Genomic DNA, 15,444 nt, shown 5'->3' with positions numbered 1-15,444 from the left:
ACCTCACATCGTTTATACACACGTGTTACATTTTGACGTTGTTGCTAATGACTCGACTTCCTTTCAAGTCGCTGACGACGCCTTTCACATAGTCCTCGTCCTTATTATCCTCGGCGAACTTCTTGACATAAGAACACGTCGGTAACACTGTGTAGCCTTTCACTTTCGCCCACTCTAGCGCCGCACGCGTGATTGCTTTAGCTATTCCCTTCCCTCTCTCTTGCTCAGGCGTCCACGTGTGAGAAAACGCGACCATTTTTGACTTTGGCAACCCGATGTGCTCGTATAATAAATACGGCTGCGTTCCGTCTTCCTCTCCGTTAAACTCGTCTGAAGTCGAGAAAACGCCGCCTAACATTTCTAAATCATTCAACTGCAACTTCCCCGGGAAGCATTTTACGGTAACCGACGTCGTCGTCGTCGTCGTTTCCCCCGACATCTTATCTCGTTGTTTTTCTGACGAGTTTTACAATGGAACAAAAAACATCACAAACAACGAACGCGAAAATAAATCGAAGAGTAACACATGACGCGACTACCAACGACTAAGATTATGCGATAATGTTTGCTAACGTGACAACAAAATACGCCAAAGGGCAGGGATACTATTGCGGTAACATTTGTTTTGATGTCTTTGTGAAGATGTTCTTGCTCGGGGGAATGTGTGGCCGGGACGTTTGGCGAAAAGGAGATATTCTTTACAAACAGCTAGTGTTGGAGTTTAAAGTGGACCGCGTGAGATATAAAGAATCGACCCCAATCAACGACAACAACGACGACGACGACGACGACGACGAAAACAATCCCTTTTCTGGAAACAGCAAACCAGTGACAATGATGAAAAATATCAGCGCGGATTGGTTAAAGTCCGAAATCGAGAAGCTGGAAGAGGTGTACGAGGCAGAAGTGCAAGTGAGCACTGGTTTAGTATTAGTTGAAGTGAAAACGAGACGAGTGGAATCGATAATGGTATTGAGAGCGACGATATCGAATCTGGTCGATAGAAATGGCGCACCTCTTGGAGCGAAATTCATACAGGAACACACGGAACCGCGCGATTGTTTCTGTTGCTAGCAGCGATGTATTTCTACGCACAGCTTAAAAAGTAACTACACAATGTACATATACACTAATCTTCACTTCTTCTTCTTCTTTTCGTCCTTCTTCTTGTCGTCCTCTCCTCCTCCTAAAAACATCTTCTTCGCTTCTTTGAGAAGTAAGCCACACCAGACGACTTGCAAAGCCGTGAAGAACACGTTCAGAACCAACACACCTACGACGACGCTTCTCGGCACGGGCAATTTTTTCATCTTCAACACGTGCAACGAATCTCTCCACGCACCGGCGCTAAACTGAATCCATTTGATAATTCGGAACCATACAAAAAACGCGCCAAATAACAAGGAATTTATCATGTTCATGAGTGGATACTTCTCCTTATAATCTGGAAAGAATCGCATGAAATCTACGACCGATAACGGCAACGAGGACGTCTCGCAAACGCCCATGAAATAAACCCCGTACCACGCCATGTACGGTATAGTTAACATCCAGTAGCACAACAATCCCGTCATCGCGTGGTGCAACAACATTTCCACTGAATTCAACTCCGAGTTAAACAAAGATATGACAAAATCCCACGCCTGAAACGCTATTTGCACCTCTCCTATTTTCCTCACGTTTTCAGAAACTGGACCAAACAAACGTTCCTCCGCCGTTCGCGAAGATTGAAAGTGTTCGCTGAAATACCACGTGTTGATTCCATAATACGACACGTACGCCAAAGGAATAAAACAGGTCATCTGGAACGCGCCTAAAAACGACCCACCGTTTGCTTTTGCAATTGCCTTCGCGTCCACAAACTTGTGCATAAATCCACTCGCAAACACGAAGAAGAAGGAAAGGAATAGGAACCACTCGGAAATGTACACGAAGTCAATCTTCTCTCCCGGTTGCTGAGGAGCAGGAGAGAACAAACTGCCGAAGAAGCTATTCATGATGCGTGTGTGTGCGCGTGTGCGCGTGTGTGTATGTCTGCGTCGTTGATGTATTCGAGGGCGTATTCGAGAATAAATACAGTAGATAAAACCAATTATTTAAAAAGTGACGACAATAAACGAAGAAAGCGAGAATCATCAAAACAGGATGATGTATGCGGGAGTATCTCTCTTCATTTCTGCGATATAAATTTTACAACGATGACCACACCACTTTCTCGGGTCAAGGACCAATATTCGGCTGCAATTCTTCTTTGTACGAGTGCATCATCTCCTTGACGAACTGTTTGGAGTGCTCTTGCGAAAAGTGCTCCAACGCGCCTTCGCCGAGTTCGTATTGGTAAGTGAAGTCGTTTCCAGAAGCCGCGGTGATTTTATCTCGTAAAAGAACGCGTCGAGAAACGAGCTTTGGTATGATTTCGCAATGCTTGCACTCAAAATCGTTGGACCATTTTCCTAATCCAGGTCCTTTGCCGTTATAGGAGGCTCGCATACCGAATCGTCCGAGCGCTCGAAACAGCGCTGATTCTTCCATCGTGCCTCCGTTAACTTGAATGATTGACGATATCGCGATAACGAGTCCTCTCCACATTTTTTTCGTTTTGGAAATGTGCTTGTCCACAAACTTGACGCGCGCGTCGATTGGCTGCGCCGAACGAAGAATGAACGACGTCGTCGACGTAGTCTCTGCACTTTTGCTCTTGCTCTGTTCCACTTGCGAGGTCACTCTTTGGACTTCTTTCAATTCCAAACCGAGATAGTCCAACAACCGCAACTGCGCACGAGGCAAAATGTAACTCGCCACGTTTCTGACTTTCTTTCCTTTCATGATCTTTGCCATCGCTTCCGTGTACAACGCTCGAGGAATCGGCGCGTTGCCGTTCTTTTCCGTTTGGAAGAGAAAGAACCGCGCGGCTTCCATCGTCAAGTGTTGCACCTCCTGACTCGATAAACCTATGTGCGCTTGCACATTCTTTTCGTTGGAAACCTTGATGGCTTCTTTAATCTCTTTGAGAATCTTTGACACCGGTGGATCGGACACCCCGACGTACGAGTGCGGTCGTCGCACTTCTTCTCTGTTATTCTCGTTGTCTTCATCAATCACGACATTTTCCTCCTCTTCCTCCTCTTCTTCTTCTTCTTCTTCTTCTTCTTCTTCTTCTTCTTCTTTACTCGCCTTCTTTTTCTTCGCACTCTTTACCGTAATCTTCGCCTTTTTCGACGCCGAAGTCGTCGTCATCATCAATTTCGCCGGCGCGTTCTTCGCCACTTCGTTCACGTTTCTCTCTCGTTTTTTTCCTCCAGCAGATGATTTTTCTACCAATTTCTTCGGCGGCATTTTCTCTCTTTCTTTCTGTCTTTCTCTCTGACTCTCTCTGACTCTCTCTCTGACTCTGACTCTGACTCTCTCTCTCTCTCGCTCCTGATGATGATGATGATGTGATAATAAGAAGCACAAGCGCGTTTGGAAGTTTTTGAAGATGAAGTTTTTGAAAAAAGGAGAGACAACAGAAGAGAGAGAAGAGAGACGAGTTTTGAAAATTTTTCATCACTCTATCATTAGAAGCTTCTCTTCGAGTGACAGATTTGAAGATTTGAAGAGCGACTGAGAAGACTGATTATTGATGTTTCGTGTGTTTGTGTGACGGCTCGCGTCGTCCGAATAAAAATCTTCACATCTGCCCTCTTTGTTTTGTATCAACAGACAAGAACAACAATAATGGCGACGACAACGCGCGCCAGCACGATGATGCGACGCGGGGCGAACGCGTTAGCGCATCGATGGTATTATAGCAGTGGTGCTGGTATCCAAGCGACGACCTCTTTCTCTTTCTCCTCCTCTGCTTCCTCTAAATTGTTGTTTAACAACAACAACAACAATAACATCAACAACTACAACACGCAACAACAACAACTACAACAACAACAACAACAACAAAAGAGAGGTGTAGCGTACGACATCAACGCTCGGACGAAACCGCACTTGAACGTAGGGACGATTGGTCACGTCGATCACGGGAAAACCACGTTAACGGCGGCGATTACGAAAGTTATGGCAGAAGTTGGCGGTGCGCAAGAAGTCGCGTTCGATCAGATCGATAAAGCGCCGGAGGAGAAAGCGAGAGGTATCACCATCTCCACCGCTCACGTCGAATACGAAACGAAGAACAGACACTACGCGCACGTGGATTGCCCAGGTCACGCGGATTACGTGAAGAATATGATCACTGGTGCCGCGCAAATGGACGGGGCTATTTTAGTCGTCTCTGCGGCGGATGGACCAATGCCACAAACGAGAGAACATATTTTGTTGGCGAGACAAATCGGAGTGCCGAGTTTGGTCGTGTTTTTGAACAAGATCGATATGGTGGACGACGAAGAGTTGGTGGAGTTGGTAGAGATGGAATTGAGAGAGTTGTTATCGTTTTACAAGTTTCCTGGAGATGATATTCCATTCGTTAAAGGATCGGCGTTGCACGCGTTGAAAGGGACGAACGACGCCATTGGCAAGGAAAAAATTTTAGAATTGATGGACAAGATCGACGAGTACGTGCCGACGCCAGAAAGAGCGTTGGATAAGCCATTTTCCATGCCCGTAGAAGACGTGTTCTCTATCCAAGGGAGAGGCACGGTGGCGACTGGAAGAATAGAACAAGGGACGATTAAAGTTGGCGAAGACGTCGATCTCGTCGGTATCGTGCCGACGAAGAAGACGACCGTAACTGGCGTAGAAATGTTCAAGAAACAATTGAACGAAGGGCAAGCGGGTGATAACGCTGGTTTACTCTTGAGAGGTGTGAAGAGAGAGGAAGTTTTGAGAGGTCAGTTGCTTTGCAAACCGGGCTCGATTACTCCGCACGCGAAATTTGAAGCGGAAATTTACGTCTTGACGAAAGATGAAGGCGGCAGGCACACGCCGTTCTTTTCCAACTACCGACCTCAGTTCTTCATGAGGACTGCGGATATTACCGGGAATATCACGTTACCAGAAGGTGTCGAGATGGTCATGCCAGGTGACAACGTGACGTGCACGTTTGAGTTGATCACTCCGGTTGCCATGGAACAAGGTTTACGATTTGCGTTACGAGAAGGCGGGAGAACCGTCGGCGCCGGCGTCGTTGCCAAGGTTTTGGATTAATACTGCGCATACTGGTGCCTAGGTAGTGAGTGGTCTGTCTGGTGTTATAAAAAAGATTTGGATTATTATATTATTAAAAACTCTCTTCTGTCTCTCGTTCACTCTCTCTCTCTGAAGTAATTGTCGCATCGTCATCGGTATCTTCCTCTTCTTCTCCTACTACAAAAACAACGAGTAATTAGCGACCGAAGAAACCACCTCCTTTCTTGGAGTCCTTCTTCGCTTGCTCCTCGAGCATCTTCTCTCTCGCCAACTCTCTCGGACTCTTCGCCTTACCCGCCGCCGCTCTTCTCGCTCGGAACGCCTCCTTGTTTCTCTTCTTTTCGGCTAAGACGCCCGCGGTGTTAAAGGTCGGTGCCTGTCTTTTCGGTGGCGCGACACCAACCGCCGGCGTCATCGCGGCTTTGAATCTGTTCTTCCCGACCCCACAAGTCGGGCATCTGTACGAGTTCGGCAACGCGCTGAAATCACCTCTGTAAATATATCCGCAGTCGATGCACACCATCGGTTGCCCGGCTGCTTCTTTCTTCTTACCACCAAAGTTGAAAAACGCTTTGGTTTGGACGACCGATCCTCGACCGCCGGCGGTTCGAGCGCGAGATTTAGAAGACGCGGCCTGTTTGTAGTGAAAAAGAGAGAGAAAGGGTTTTGCGTGTGAGTAGTTGTTGTTGTTGTCGATCGATGGATGTCCACGCGGCGGGGAAAATGAATTTTTGTTTTTATTTTTGCACGTCATCACCACTCCTTGTGGCTCTCTCTCTCGTCGTCATCTCTTCATCTCTCGCGTTTGTAAAAAAACAAAAGACGCACCTTCGTACTAAACACGTTTCTCTTGGATGCTGCTAAGAAGTTCGGTTGCGCGATAAACGCACTCGAAGAAGTTGCCATTTTTTAGTATGTATTTAGTATATGTGTGATAAAAATAATAGAAATGTAAAGTAATCTGATGTGAGAGAGAAAGATCTTTTTTTTTCTTTTTCTCACAAAGAAATCCGAGCCACAAATCGAGTCTGCGCAGGTGGACTTTTTTTTCAGTCGAGAGCAAGTGAAAGCGGATGGACATGATGGAAGCAATAATGATCAAAATGAAAAAGTGAAGAGAAGGAAGCACTCATCACATAGGAAAAAGGGAGGAAGAAAAAACGTCAACCTTTGTTTGATACTTTTAAACTAACTACATCACATCGTATCTATTATCGCACGCGACGACGCTTCTCATCAAGAACACAAAAAACGCCCGCTGCTATTGCTATTATCGTTTCGATACTAACGATCGGGCTTAACGCCATCGCCGCCGCTCGCCTCCATTGCTTCTTTCAGCTCTCTCGGCAACGCATCCGTGCACTGACTGGACGTGCCTCGATATCGCATCTTGTGCTCTTCCCATACTAAAACGTGGACTAAACCGTCGCTCGATCGTGCCGCTTTTCTCGCGCGTTCGCAAATCTTCTCGTGTTTCATGCAACAAGGAAACTTGTACGGAAGAGGGTTTTTCGGATTGCGCGCTAACTTTTTAAACTCGGCTTCGGTTAAACTACTCGGCGCAACTGCGACGGTTGGATTTCTGGCATATTCGCTCGAGTAATCCACTTGATGTTCATCTGAATGCATTTTCTGTACCCAGGATCCATACGTGTCGTACTCGGAGAAGTAATAGTGTCCACCTTCGACAGTGGCAACCTCGTTGGCTACGGCGTGAATGTCCCACGGGAACCGTTTCTCCTCCTCTCTCAAGTGTTGCAACAAGTGACTATCCGCTCCAGTTTTTAAATAATGCGTAATATAATTCGTCATCTCCCGAACGTATTCTTTTTTCATTACCATAAACCCACAGACGTAGTTAAACGAATCGCCTTTCGGGTCTTTAGGGTACCCGCCTGGTTTCATCAACTTATCGCCTACGATGCGCTTATAAAACTTTGCATACCCGGTGCTCTTATGCGTCACCGGGTTCGCGCAAAACCGAACCGCGTAGTTTTCGCTCTTCGTCGTCTCTTTCACTAACTCTAACGGGCGCGTGGCAATGTTATCCGCGTCCCAAACTAAATAATACTCCGATAAATCTTTCACGTGTAACGCCACTCCCAACTTGAGATATTGTTGCAAATACCATCCGACTCGATTAGACCCTTCCTTTTGGCCAATCTGTTTCAACTTCTCGCCTCGTTCGGATAACGAGGAATACGTGACACCAGGTATGACTTCGTTTTCGTCCAAACATATGATATTCTTCGCCAATGAACGTAAATACGGGCATATTTCCACCTGTTTTACGACGAAATAAATCTTCCGAAAGTGATAGTGAAAGTTCAAGCGTTCGACGACTTGTTGCGTCGTACATACGGGAGCCACCATGACGATGACAACATCCATATCGGTATATTCTGTTTTTAACGGTTCGCTTTTCACTCGTTTATTCGTCGCAGAGGACGAGCATCCGATGTTGTTGTTGTTGTTGTTGTTGTTGTTATCGTAAGAGACGGCAAAGTTATCAACGCTGTCGTCGCGACGATGGCGATGAGGATGATGAAGATGATGGGCGTCGTTGTCGTCGTCGTCGTCGTGGTGCTCTTCTTCGTCATTCTCATCACCGTGCGAAGAAGACGACATCCAGGACGGAAAGTACGAGGAGGAAGAGAACTCATCATGGCTCCGCGCCAATGAAGCAGATGATGATGTGGATGATGATGTGGATGGATATCTCGAGTGATAATGCGTCGCAATAAAGTTCACCGTCATGGCGAAAAAGAAACACACGATGCCGAAACGAATCATCGCCTTCAAGCCTTGCGCGGGAGTCGGGCGTTTCATCTGCCGAAAGTTTACCATTTTCGTTTTGTTCTTTTGTCTTTCTTTCTTTCTTCGCTCTTATTAGTAGTAAGTAGTATTCGTTTCTATTCTGTTTTACTAGAGCAGTAGCATTTGTTCCTTATTAAGGGAGAGAGAAAGAGAGAGAAAGGAGAGAGGAAAAAGAAAAGATGTGGTGAAGAAGAAAAAGTGAAAAAACTTCTCTCTCCCTCTCTCTTCTTGCCTACAGCTTTTCGTCGTTTGGCACACAACGCCGCCGCCTCTCTTCAAACGAACAAAAAAAGGAAAAAGGGAATAACGAATAACAAACGAACAAACGAGGTTTTTTATTCAAACGCTTTATTCCGCACTTAACGAGCGACGACGACGACGACGACGACGTAAACGACTTGACGAGAAACTGGAAGATTACTCACACACTTCACGTGGTAAACTTTAAACTCTCTCATACTCCTCGCGCAATGTTTGCTTCCACGTCAAACCAAACGATGATGATTCGCGCCAACAAGACGGCTGCTCGATCATCATCATCATCGTCCAGCAGTCGGATTCAAAATAAAGTAACGTTTAGAAAAAGACAACAACTTAGCAAGAACAACGCAACGTCATCAGAGTTTAGCAGTCGCGTTATCGATTCGTCTTTTCATTTAAAACGCGAGAAAGAAGCTTCGGTGGCGGCGACGACGACGACGACGACGAAAGCGTCCAACAACAACAACAACAAGAGACAAAATGTCATCGCCAAAGCGGGCGGTGGCTCGATCGCTGAAGATACTTCTGGTATTCCAGAATCCGAAAGATTCGACATGAGCGAAGGTACGAACAAGAAAAGATGGGGCATGGTGTTCGCTTTGTTCGTCGCGTTCGTGTTGTGCAACTTGGATAAGGTCAACATGTCCGTCGCTATCGTCCCGATGGCAAAATCTTTCGGCTGGACGGCTACCCAAAAAGGTCTCGTCGCCTCCGCGTTCTTTTGGGGCTACGCGTTCACTCAAATTCCGGGTGGATGGCTCTCATCCAAGTATGGCGGTAAAGCCGTCTTGTTCTATGGCGTCATTTTGTGGTCTCTTGGTACGTTGATTGCCCCGTGGTGCGCCACGTTAGGGATGGCTCCTTTGCTCGCGTCCAGGTTTCTCGTCGGTTTGGGCGAAGGCGTCGCGCCGTCCGCCGCGACTGGCATCTTGGCGAAGACCATCCCGCCGTCGCAGCGCTCTAAAGCCGTAACTGCTACCTTCGGTGGTTTGGACGTTGGATCTTTACTTGGTTTGCTCATTGCGCCGCCGATCATTTTGTTCCTCGGCGGCTGGCAAGCGGTTTTCTACCTCTTCGGCTTTCTCGGCTTCGCCTGGGGTGCCTGGTGGTGGCTTGGCTTCGCCAACGACAAATCCGTCGATATGAAGGAAACAGCGGCAGAAACCGCGAAGGCTGCCGGTGGATTGAACATCCCATGGGGTAAGTTTGCTAAATCCAAAGAGTTTTGGGCTTTGATGGTTGCGCACTTCACGTGGAACTACTTCTCCTACGGTTTGTTGGCCTGGTTACCGAGTTTCCTTTCCTCCGCGCTGAACGTTTCCCTCGCGAAATCGTCCTTCCTTAGTATCTTGCCGTACCTTTCTACCGTTGCGGTCACGACTTTGGTTGCCCCGATCACGGACTCCTTGGAAAACAAAAATGGTTTTTCCAGAACGGACGTGCGTAAGTTGTCGCAAACGCTTTGCTTTGGCGGTGGTGCGGTTGCGTTGTCCACCGTCGGTTTCATCGTTTCCAAAACTCCGGCCGCAGCTGTAACGAACACGACTATTGTTATGGTTATGTCTGCTCTCGCCTTCTGCTTTGGTATGGGCGCCTGGGTCAGAACCGGTTTGTTCTGCGGCCACCAAGATTTGAGCCCGAAGTATGCCTCGATTATGTTGGGCGTTACTAACACTGCCGCTGCTATTGGCTCCTTGTTGTCCACCTTTTTCATTGGATACTTCATGGAACTCACCAACGGTTCCTGGGCTTGGTCGCTCTTCTACCCGATTGCGATTTTACAAGTTGCATCGGCCTTGATCTTCTCGGCGTTGTGGAAGTCTACTCCGATTGATTTTGATGCGTAAAGTTTTAAACGCATCCTCATGACATCAAACGATTATCACGAACGTATCATTTCAAACGACGTAGTGTTATAAACGATATCAAATAAAATCAAAAGAAAAAAGGGAAGAAAAGAGAGCGAGAATGAAAGAGAGAGAGAGAGAGAGAGAGAAAGAGAAAGAGAAAAAACATAAAAAAAGACAACGTCCGCTTTGGGCGCTGGATACCCAAGCTGGGCGCTGGATACCCGAGCACGGTTATACCAACAACTTAAAACGAGAGAAAATACATTTACACATTTGATTTGAATTTTTAAACGAACAAAATTACTAAACCAACTATATTTATTCATGTATGGGTTTATCGTAAGCGCGTGAGTGATTGAGTCCTTCTGTAATTCTTTTTATCTTTTATCGTATTCGTTTTTTATTTCAATATTAGTAGTTCTTCAAAAAAATGTTGTTCTTAGATTAAGCAGACCCTTCGGCGGCTTTGGCAGCCGCTTTGGCCTTGTTCTTTTGGTCCTTCAAATAGAAAGTGTAAACGGTGGAGACGAGGACGGCGCCAAAACCGGCGATGTACTTCCAGTTCAACTCTTTCGGGAAGAGCATGAAGGAGATGACGATGGACAAAACCTTACGTAAAGATTTCACAATTTCAGCTTCCGTGGCGCCAAAGTACTTGATCAAGGACAAAATGAAGGAGACAGAGGAGTAGCCCATGACGGAGAAGCCCATGATCATCGGGACGACTTGCGTGTATTGCATGGAGTGCGCAATCGCGGCGTTCAAACCACCAGACGCAACCAACGGAATCAAACCGTAGACGGTACCAATCAAAGACGCGTAGCACAAGACCTCTTGCGTCGTGGACGGCGTTTCACATCTGAAAAAGTTCTTTTCTTCGAAGTTGGCGCAGATGGCGTCAACACACAACGCACCGGCAATCAACGCAACGCCAATCGGCGCGAACGCCGGGGAAGACGCGACGTCACCCAAGGTGAAGAGAACGATACCGGCAACCAAGATGGCGGCAGACAACCATTCCTTCCAGTTGTACTTCTTGCCGACGATCATGACGGAGAATGCCATGACTGGGATGATCTTGGCAGACTTAAAGACGATTCTCGTCGCGTAGTTCAAGTAGGACAAGGCGTAGTTGGTCAAGGCCATGCCGCCGTAGGTATAGACGGACAAGATGCCGTAGTTCTTCCAAGAACCTTTTCTAGAGTCTTTAGTGAGCTTCATTTCCAAAGCACCGCATAAAAAGTACGTGAACGTGGTCAACACGGTCATCCACGCGGAAAACTTAAAGCCCGGGATGCGGAAAACGCCTTCTTGCAAGGCGGCGAAGCCCAACGCGGAACCGAGAGAACCAGAGGCGAGAATCAAAAAGGACAACCCTTCGTTGTCCGGCAAGTTGATGCCAAAAACTTGCTTCTTCTCTCCCGGAGCGGCTTTCGGGACACCAGCGGCTTGACTGTGTGCACGTAATAATACAGAACAAGAAGAACAAAGAAACGTCAAAGGTCAGATTTAATAATACACGTCGTCCGTCGTCCGCAAAAAGGTTTATTTATTTCCTTCTTTCAATATTTCAATTCTCTTCTTCTTGTCTGGTGCAAAAAAAAGAGACCGCCGCCACGCTTTTACGACCAAAAAGGGAAAAGAAACGAACAAAAACAAGAAGAAGAAGACAAAGACGTGCGCTACTCTCGTCGTCTTCTTTCGATGAAACGAAGCGCGAGTATTCGAACTACAGCAAAGAAAGACTCGAAACACTCACACTTGCAATTTGCCTCTCGACGGCGGCGTTTGCATCAACACCGAGTATTGGTTTCTTTGCGTGGCCATTTTCAAGCCCTTCAACGGCGCACCCTGCAATGTGATCGACGACGATTTGGAGCAGGAGGCTTTTATGCTACTCACGCGCGTTCTTCTTGTGGAGGAAACTCTGGCGTTAGTTACAATCGGAGTGCTCAAAGACAACGCCGACATCCTCTCTGGGTATAATAGTAGGTAATCTGCGTGTGTGTTTAGGTGCGTTGAAGATATATATCAACGCGTGTTAAAGTAGTCTGTGTCTGTAACCCGACGCGTAAATATAATGCGGTTATGTTCGTTGTTTGGTGGGAGAAAGAGAAAAGAAAGAGAAAAAATTCCCGCCGCCGCACAAAAAATCTAGGAATAAAAAATGAAGAATATGGTTTTGTCTTCTTCGTGTTGTCATCATCATCGCGCGCAACCGATATCAGCATTAGGAGCAGCATTAGGAGCAACAGCGAAACGAAGACCAACAGGGAGGAGTAATAATAATAATAATGTTCGAACGACGACGACGCCCAAAAGAGGAGGAGGAGGAGAAAGAGGCTCGATGATAAAAACAAACGCGTCGTCGTCGAACTTCTATCTTCCATCGTCTTCTTCTGAAGGGGAAAGGCACGTCGTCGGCGTGAACAATAAGAGTACTTATAATATTGGAAGAGGAAAGAGAAGAAGAAAACCTCTCATCAACGCGGCAAGACAAAATACAAACGGAAGAATCGTCGTCACGCGCGCCGTGTCGGATGGAGGAGGAGAACAACCGCAAAAGAAAATCTCGCAATCTGAGTTTACCGAACGAGCCTGGGAAGCCATCGTAGCTGCTCCGGAAAACGCGCAAAAAGCGTCGCAACAAATAGTCGAAACCGAGCACTTATTTTTGGCTCTGTTGGAACAACGAGAAGGATTCTCCGGGAAAATCTTGAAACATCTAGGAGTGGACATGAAAACTGTGATCGATAAGACGAACAAATACATCGAGAGGCAACCGAAAGTGCAAGGCGCTTCGCAACAAGTTTTGGGGAGACACTTGGAAATAGCCGTGGATAACGCGCGAGACCGAGCGAAGCAGTTACAAGACGCGTTCGTGGCCGTGGAGCATTTGACGCTGGCCATAGCCGAAGATGCGAGATTTGGCAAAGATTTGTTCGAAAAGGATTTAAAGATCTCGACGGAACAGTTGGAAGCAGCCATCGTTTTTTTACGAAAAGGCCAAACGGTGACGGACCAAAGCGCAGAATCGAAATACGACGCGCTGTCGAAATACGCAAGAGATTTGACAGACGAAGCGAAAAAAGGTAAATTGGATCCGGTAATTGGGAGAGACGACGAGATTCGTCGCTCGATTCAAATCTTATCACGACGATCGAAGAATAACCCCGTTTTGATTGGCGAACCCGGGGTCGGTAAAACTGCCATCGCCGAAGGGTTGGCGCAACGCATCGTCAACGGAGACGTGCCTACTTCGTTACAAGATGTTTCCATCATGTCTTTAGATATGGGTTTACTCATCGCCGGTGCCAAATTTCGAGGCGAGTTTGAGGACCGTTTGAAAGCGGTGATGAAAGAAGTTGTCGACTCGATGGGGAAAATTATCTTGTTCATCGACGAAATCCACACCGTCGTTGGTGCCGGTGGGAACGGCGGTGGTGGCGGCATGGACGCTGGAAACTTGTTGAAGCCGATGTTAGGAAGAGGTGAACTTAGATGCATTGGGGCGACAACTTTGGACGAGTTTCGACAGCACATTGAAAAAGATCCCGCGTTGGAGAGACGCTTCCAAAAAGTTTCGGTCGAAGAACCTTCGGTGGAGGATACGGTTTCAATTTTGAGAGGTTTGCGTGAGAGATACGAATTGCACCACGGCGTTTCTATTTCTGACGCCGCGCTAGTGGAGGCGGCGAACTTATCCGACAGGTACATCGCCGATAGATTCCTTCCGGACAAAGCCATCGACTTAGTCGACGAATCTGCGGCGAAATTGAAAATGGAAATTACCTCGAAACCGACGGCTTTAGACGCCATCGACCGGGAGATTATTAAGTTGCAAATGGAAATCTTGTCTCTGTCCAGGGATGGATCGGCCATGACCTCGGCGACTGACAAGAAATCGACCGAATCGAAACTGAAACGCATGAAGAAAGAAATTGACGCGTTGAAAATCGAACAGAAAGATTTGCAGGATCGTTGGCAGGAAGAGCAAGATAAGTTGATCCAGGTGCAAACGCTGAAAGAGGAAATTGAACGCGTCGGCGTAGAAATTGCAAACGCGGAACGCGCGTACGATTTGAACAAAGCCGCAGAGTTGAAATACGGAACTCTGATGGAGTTGCAACGCTCGCTCGGTGAAGCCGAGGAAGTTTTGATCGCCGAAAAAGACAACAAAAACAAACTTTTATCGGACGAAGTCACCGAGAACGACATCGCGGAAATCGTCGCGAAATGGACCGGAATCCCAGTTGCAAAGTTACAACAAGGTGAAAGAGAGAAGCTTTTAGATTTGGATTCGGAATTACATAAACGAGTCGTCGGTCAAGACGAAGCGGTGAAAAAGGTCTCCGAAGCTATTCAACGTTCCAGAGCTGGGTTGAGTGACCCGAACAAACCGATCGCCTCGTTTGCATTTTTGGGTCCAACTGGCGTCGGCAAGACAGAGCTCGCCAAAACGCTCGCGAATTTCTTATTCAACACCGAAGATGCGATGATTCGAATTGACATGTCTGAGTACATGGAAAAGCACGCGGTATCCAGACTGATCGGCGCGCCGCCCGGATACGTCGGTTTCGAAGAAGGCGGACAACTTACCGAGGCTGTGCGAAGACGTCCGTACTCTGTCATACTGTTCGATGAAATGGAAAAAGCGCACGCGGACGTGTTCAACGTCTTGTTACAGATTTTAGACGACGGTCGCGTGACCGACTCTCAAGGGCGACTGGTGAGTTTCAAGAATACCATTTTGATCATGACCTCCAACATTGGCTCTCAATTCGTTTTGGACGGTTTACTCAATGCCGGCGAGGAAACGGAGCAACAGGCGAAGAAATCCACGGGTGAGAGGAAGACGAAAGTGATGGATGCAGTTCGTGGACACTTCCGTCCAGAGTTTATCAACAGAGTCGACGAATGGATTGTTTTCGACCCGTTGCTAAGTTCACAAGTCGAGGCGATTGTGCTGCAGCAAATCGAACGCGTTCGATCTCGATTAAAAGACAGACGCATTGCGATTGAAATCGAGGAATCTGCGTTAGAAGCGCTGTGTGTGATTGGATACCAACCCGCATTTGGCGCGCGTCCAATTAAGAGAGCGGTTCAGCAATACCTCGAAACCTCCATCGCGAAAGCTATACTCCGAGGTGACATCTCCGAGGAAGATGTCGCGGTGGTTTCAGCGAAACGCGTCGAAGACGACGATTTGATCGAAGGTGGTCAACAGTATGAGTTTGAAGTCAAGAGAAAAGCGAGAGCGAAGAAACAAGCAAAGTCCACGGACTCTGTCGATGAGGAAGTTACTAAATAAACTTTGAATAACATCATATATAAGTATCGCGCGCGCGTGCATGTGTGTTCTAAATTCTCTAAAAATGAATACTATTCTCTACTTTAA

At 47.1% G+C, this 15,444-nt stretch overlaps 10 protein-coding genes across 10 annotated transcripts; 4 read left to right on the top strand and 6 right to left on the bottom strand.

The window, feature by feature from the left end:
- Positions 1–25: 25 nt before the first annotated feature.
- Positions 26–439, bottom strand: Bathy03g05560 (acetyltransferase-like protein; the record flags this gene model as incomplete). Its single annotated transcript, XM_007513878.1, has 1 exon — positions 26–439. The coding sequence occupies one exon, from the start codon at positions 437–439 to the stop codon at positions 26–28; it is 414 nt and encodes a 137-aa protein (XP_007513940.1).
- Positions 440–561: 122 nt separating this feature from the next.
- On the top strand, positions 562–1,074 carry Bathy03g05550 (unknown protein; the record flags this gene model as incomplete). Its single annotated transcript, XM_007514319.1, has 1 exon — positions 562–1,074. One exon carries the CDS (start codon positions 562–564, stop codon positions 1,072–1,074), a length of 513 nt encoding a protein of 170 aa, XP_007514381.1.
- A 62-nt stretch (positions 1,075–1,136) lies between these two features.
- On the bottom strand, positions 1,137–1,997 carry Bathy03g05540 (predicted protein; the record flags this gene model as incomplete). Its single annotated transcript, XM_007514040.1, has 1 exon — positions 1,137–1,997. The coding sequence occupies one exon, from the start codon at positions 1,995–1,997 to the stop codon at positions 1,137–1,139; it is 861 nt and encodes a 286-aa protein (XP_007514102.1).
- A 223-nt stretch (positions 1,998–2,220) lies between these two features.
- On the bottom strand, positions 2,221–3,336 carry Bathy03g05530 (unknown protein; the record flags this gene model as incomplete). Its single annotated transcript, XM_007514322.1, has 1 exon — positions 2,221–3,336. The coding sequence occupies one exon, from the start codon at positions 3,334–3,336 to the stop codon at positions 2,221–2,223; it is 1,116 nt and encodes a 371-aa protein (XP_007514384.1).
- A 381-nt stretch (positions 3,337–3,717) lies between these two features.
- Positions 3,718–5,136, top strand: Bathy03g05520 (elongation factor Tu; the record flags this gene model as incomplete). The annotated part of the gene is made up of 1 exon (XM_007514018.1): positions 3,718–5,136. The coding sequence occupies one exon, from the start codon at positions 3,718–3,720 to the stop codon at positions 5,134–5,136; it is 1,419 nt and encodes a 472-aa protein (XP_007514080.1).
- A 178-nt stretch (positions 5,137–5,314) lies between these two features.
- Positions 5,315–5,872, bottom strand: Bathy03g05510 (predicted protein; the record flags this gene model as incomplete). The annotated part of the gene is made up of 1 exon (XM_007514281.1): positions 5,315–5,872. One exon carries the CDS (start codon positions 5,870–5,872, stop codon positions 5,315–5,317), a length of 558 nt encoding a protein of 185 aa, XP_007514343.1.
- A 530-nt stretch (positions 5,873–6,402) lies between these two features.
- On the bottom strand, positions 6,403–7,965 carry Bathy03g05500 (predicted protein; the record flags this gene model as incomplete). Its single annotated transcript, XM_007514122.1, has 1 exon — positions 6,403–7,965. One exon carries the CDS (start codon positions 7,963–7,965, stop codon positions 6,403–6,405), a length of 1,563 nt encoding a protein of 520 aa, XP_007514184.1.
- Positions 7,966–8,405: 440 nt separating this feature from the next.
- On the top strand, positions 8,406–10,043 carry Bathy03g05490 (predicted protein; the record flags this gene model as incomplete). The annotated part of the gene is made up of 1 exon (XM_007513927.1): positions 8,406–10,043. One exon carries the CDS (start codon positions 8,406–8,408, stop codon positions 10,041–10,043), a length of 1,638 nt encoding a protein of 545 aa, XP_007513989.1.
- A 447-nt stretch (positions 10,044–10,490) lies between these two features.
- Positions 10,491–12,017, bottom strand: Bathy03g05480 (Drug/Metabolite transporter superfamily; the record flags this gene model as incomplete). The annotated part of the gene is made up of 2 exons (XM_007514092.1): positions 10,491–11,499; positions 11,806–12,017. 2 exons carry the CDS (start codon positions 12,015–12,017, stop codon positions 10,491–10,493), a joined length of 1,221 nt encoding a protein of 406 aa, XP_007514154.1.
- Positions 12,018–12,213: 196 nt separating this feature from the next.
- Bathy03g05470 (ATPase) lies at positions 12,214–15,357 on the top strand (the record flags this gene model as incomplete). Its single annotated transcript, XM_007513976.1, has 1 exon — positions 12,214–15,357. The coding sequence occupies one exon, from the start codon at positions 12,214–12,216 to the stop codon at positions 15,355–15,357; it is 3,144 nt and encodes a 1,047-aa protein (XP_007514038.1).
- Positions 15,358–15,444: the final 87 nt, after the last annotated feature.

The sequence above is a fragment of the Bathycoccus prasinos genome (genome assembly GCF_002220235.1).
Source record: "Bathycoccus prasinos genomic : Chromosome_3".
NCBI lineage: Eukaryota > Viridiplantae > Chlorophyta > Mamiellophyceae > Mamiellales > Bathycoccaceae > Bathycoccus > Bathycoccus prasinos.
Note: the sequence above shows the minus strand (reverse complement) of the source record. Positions and strands in the feature narration are given on the sequence as shown.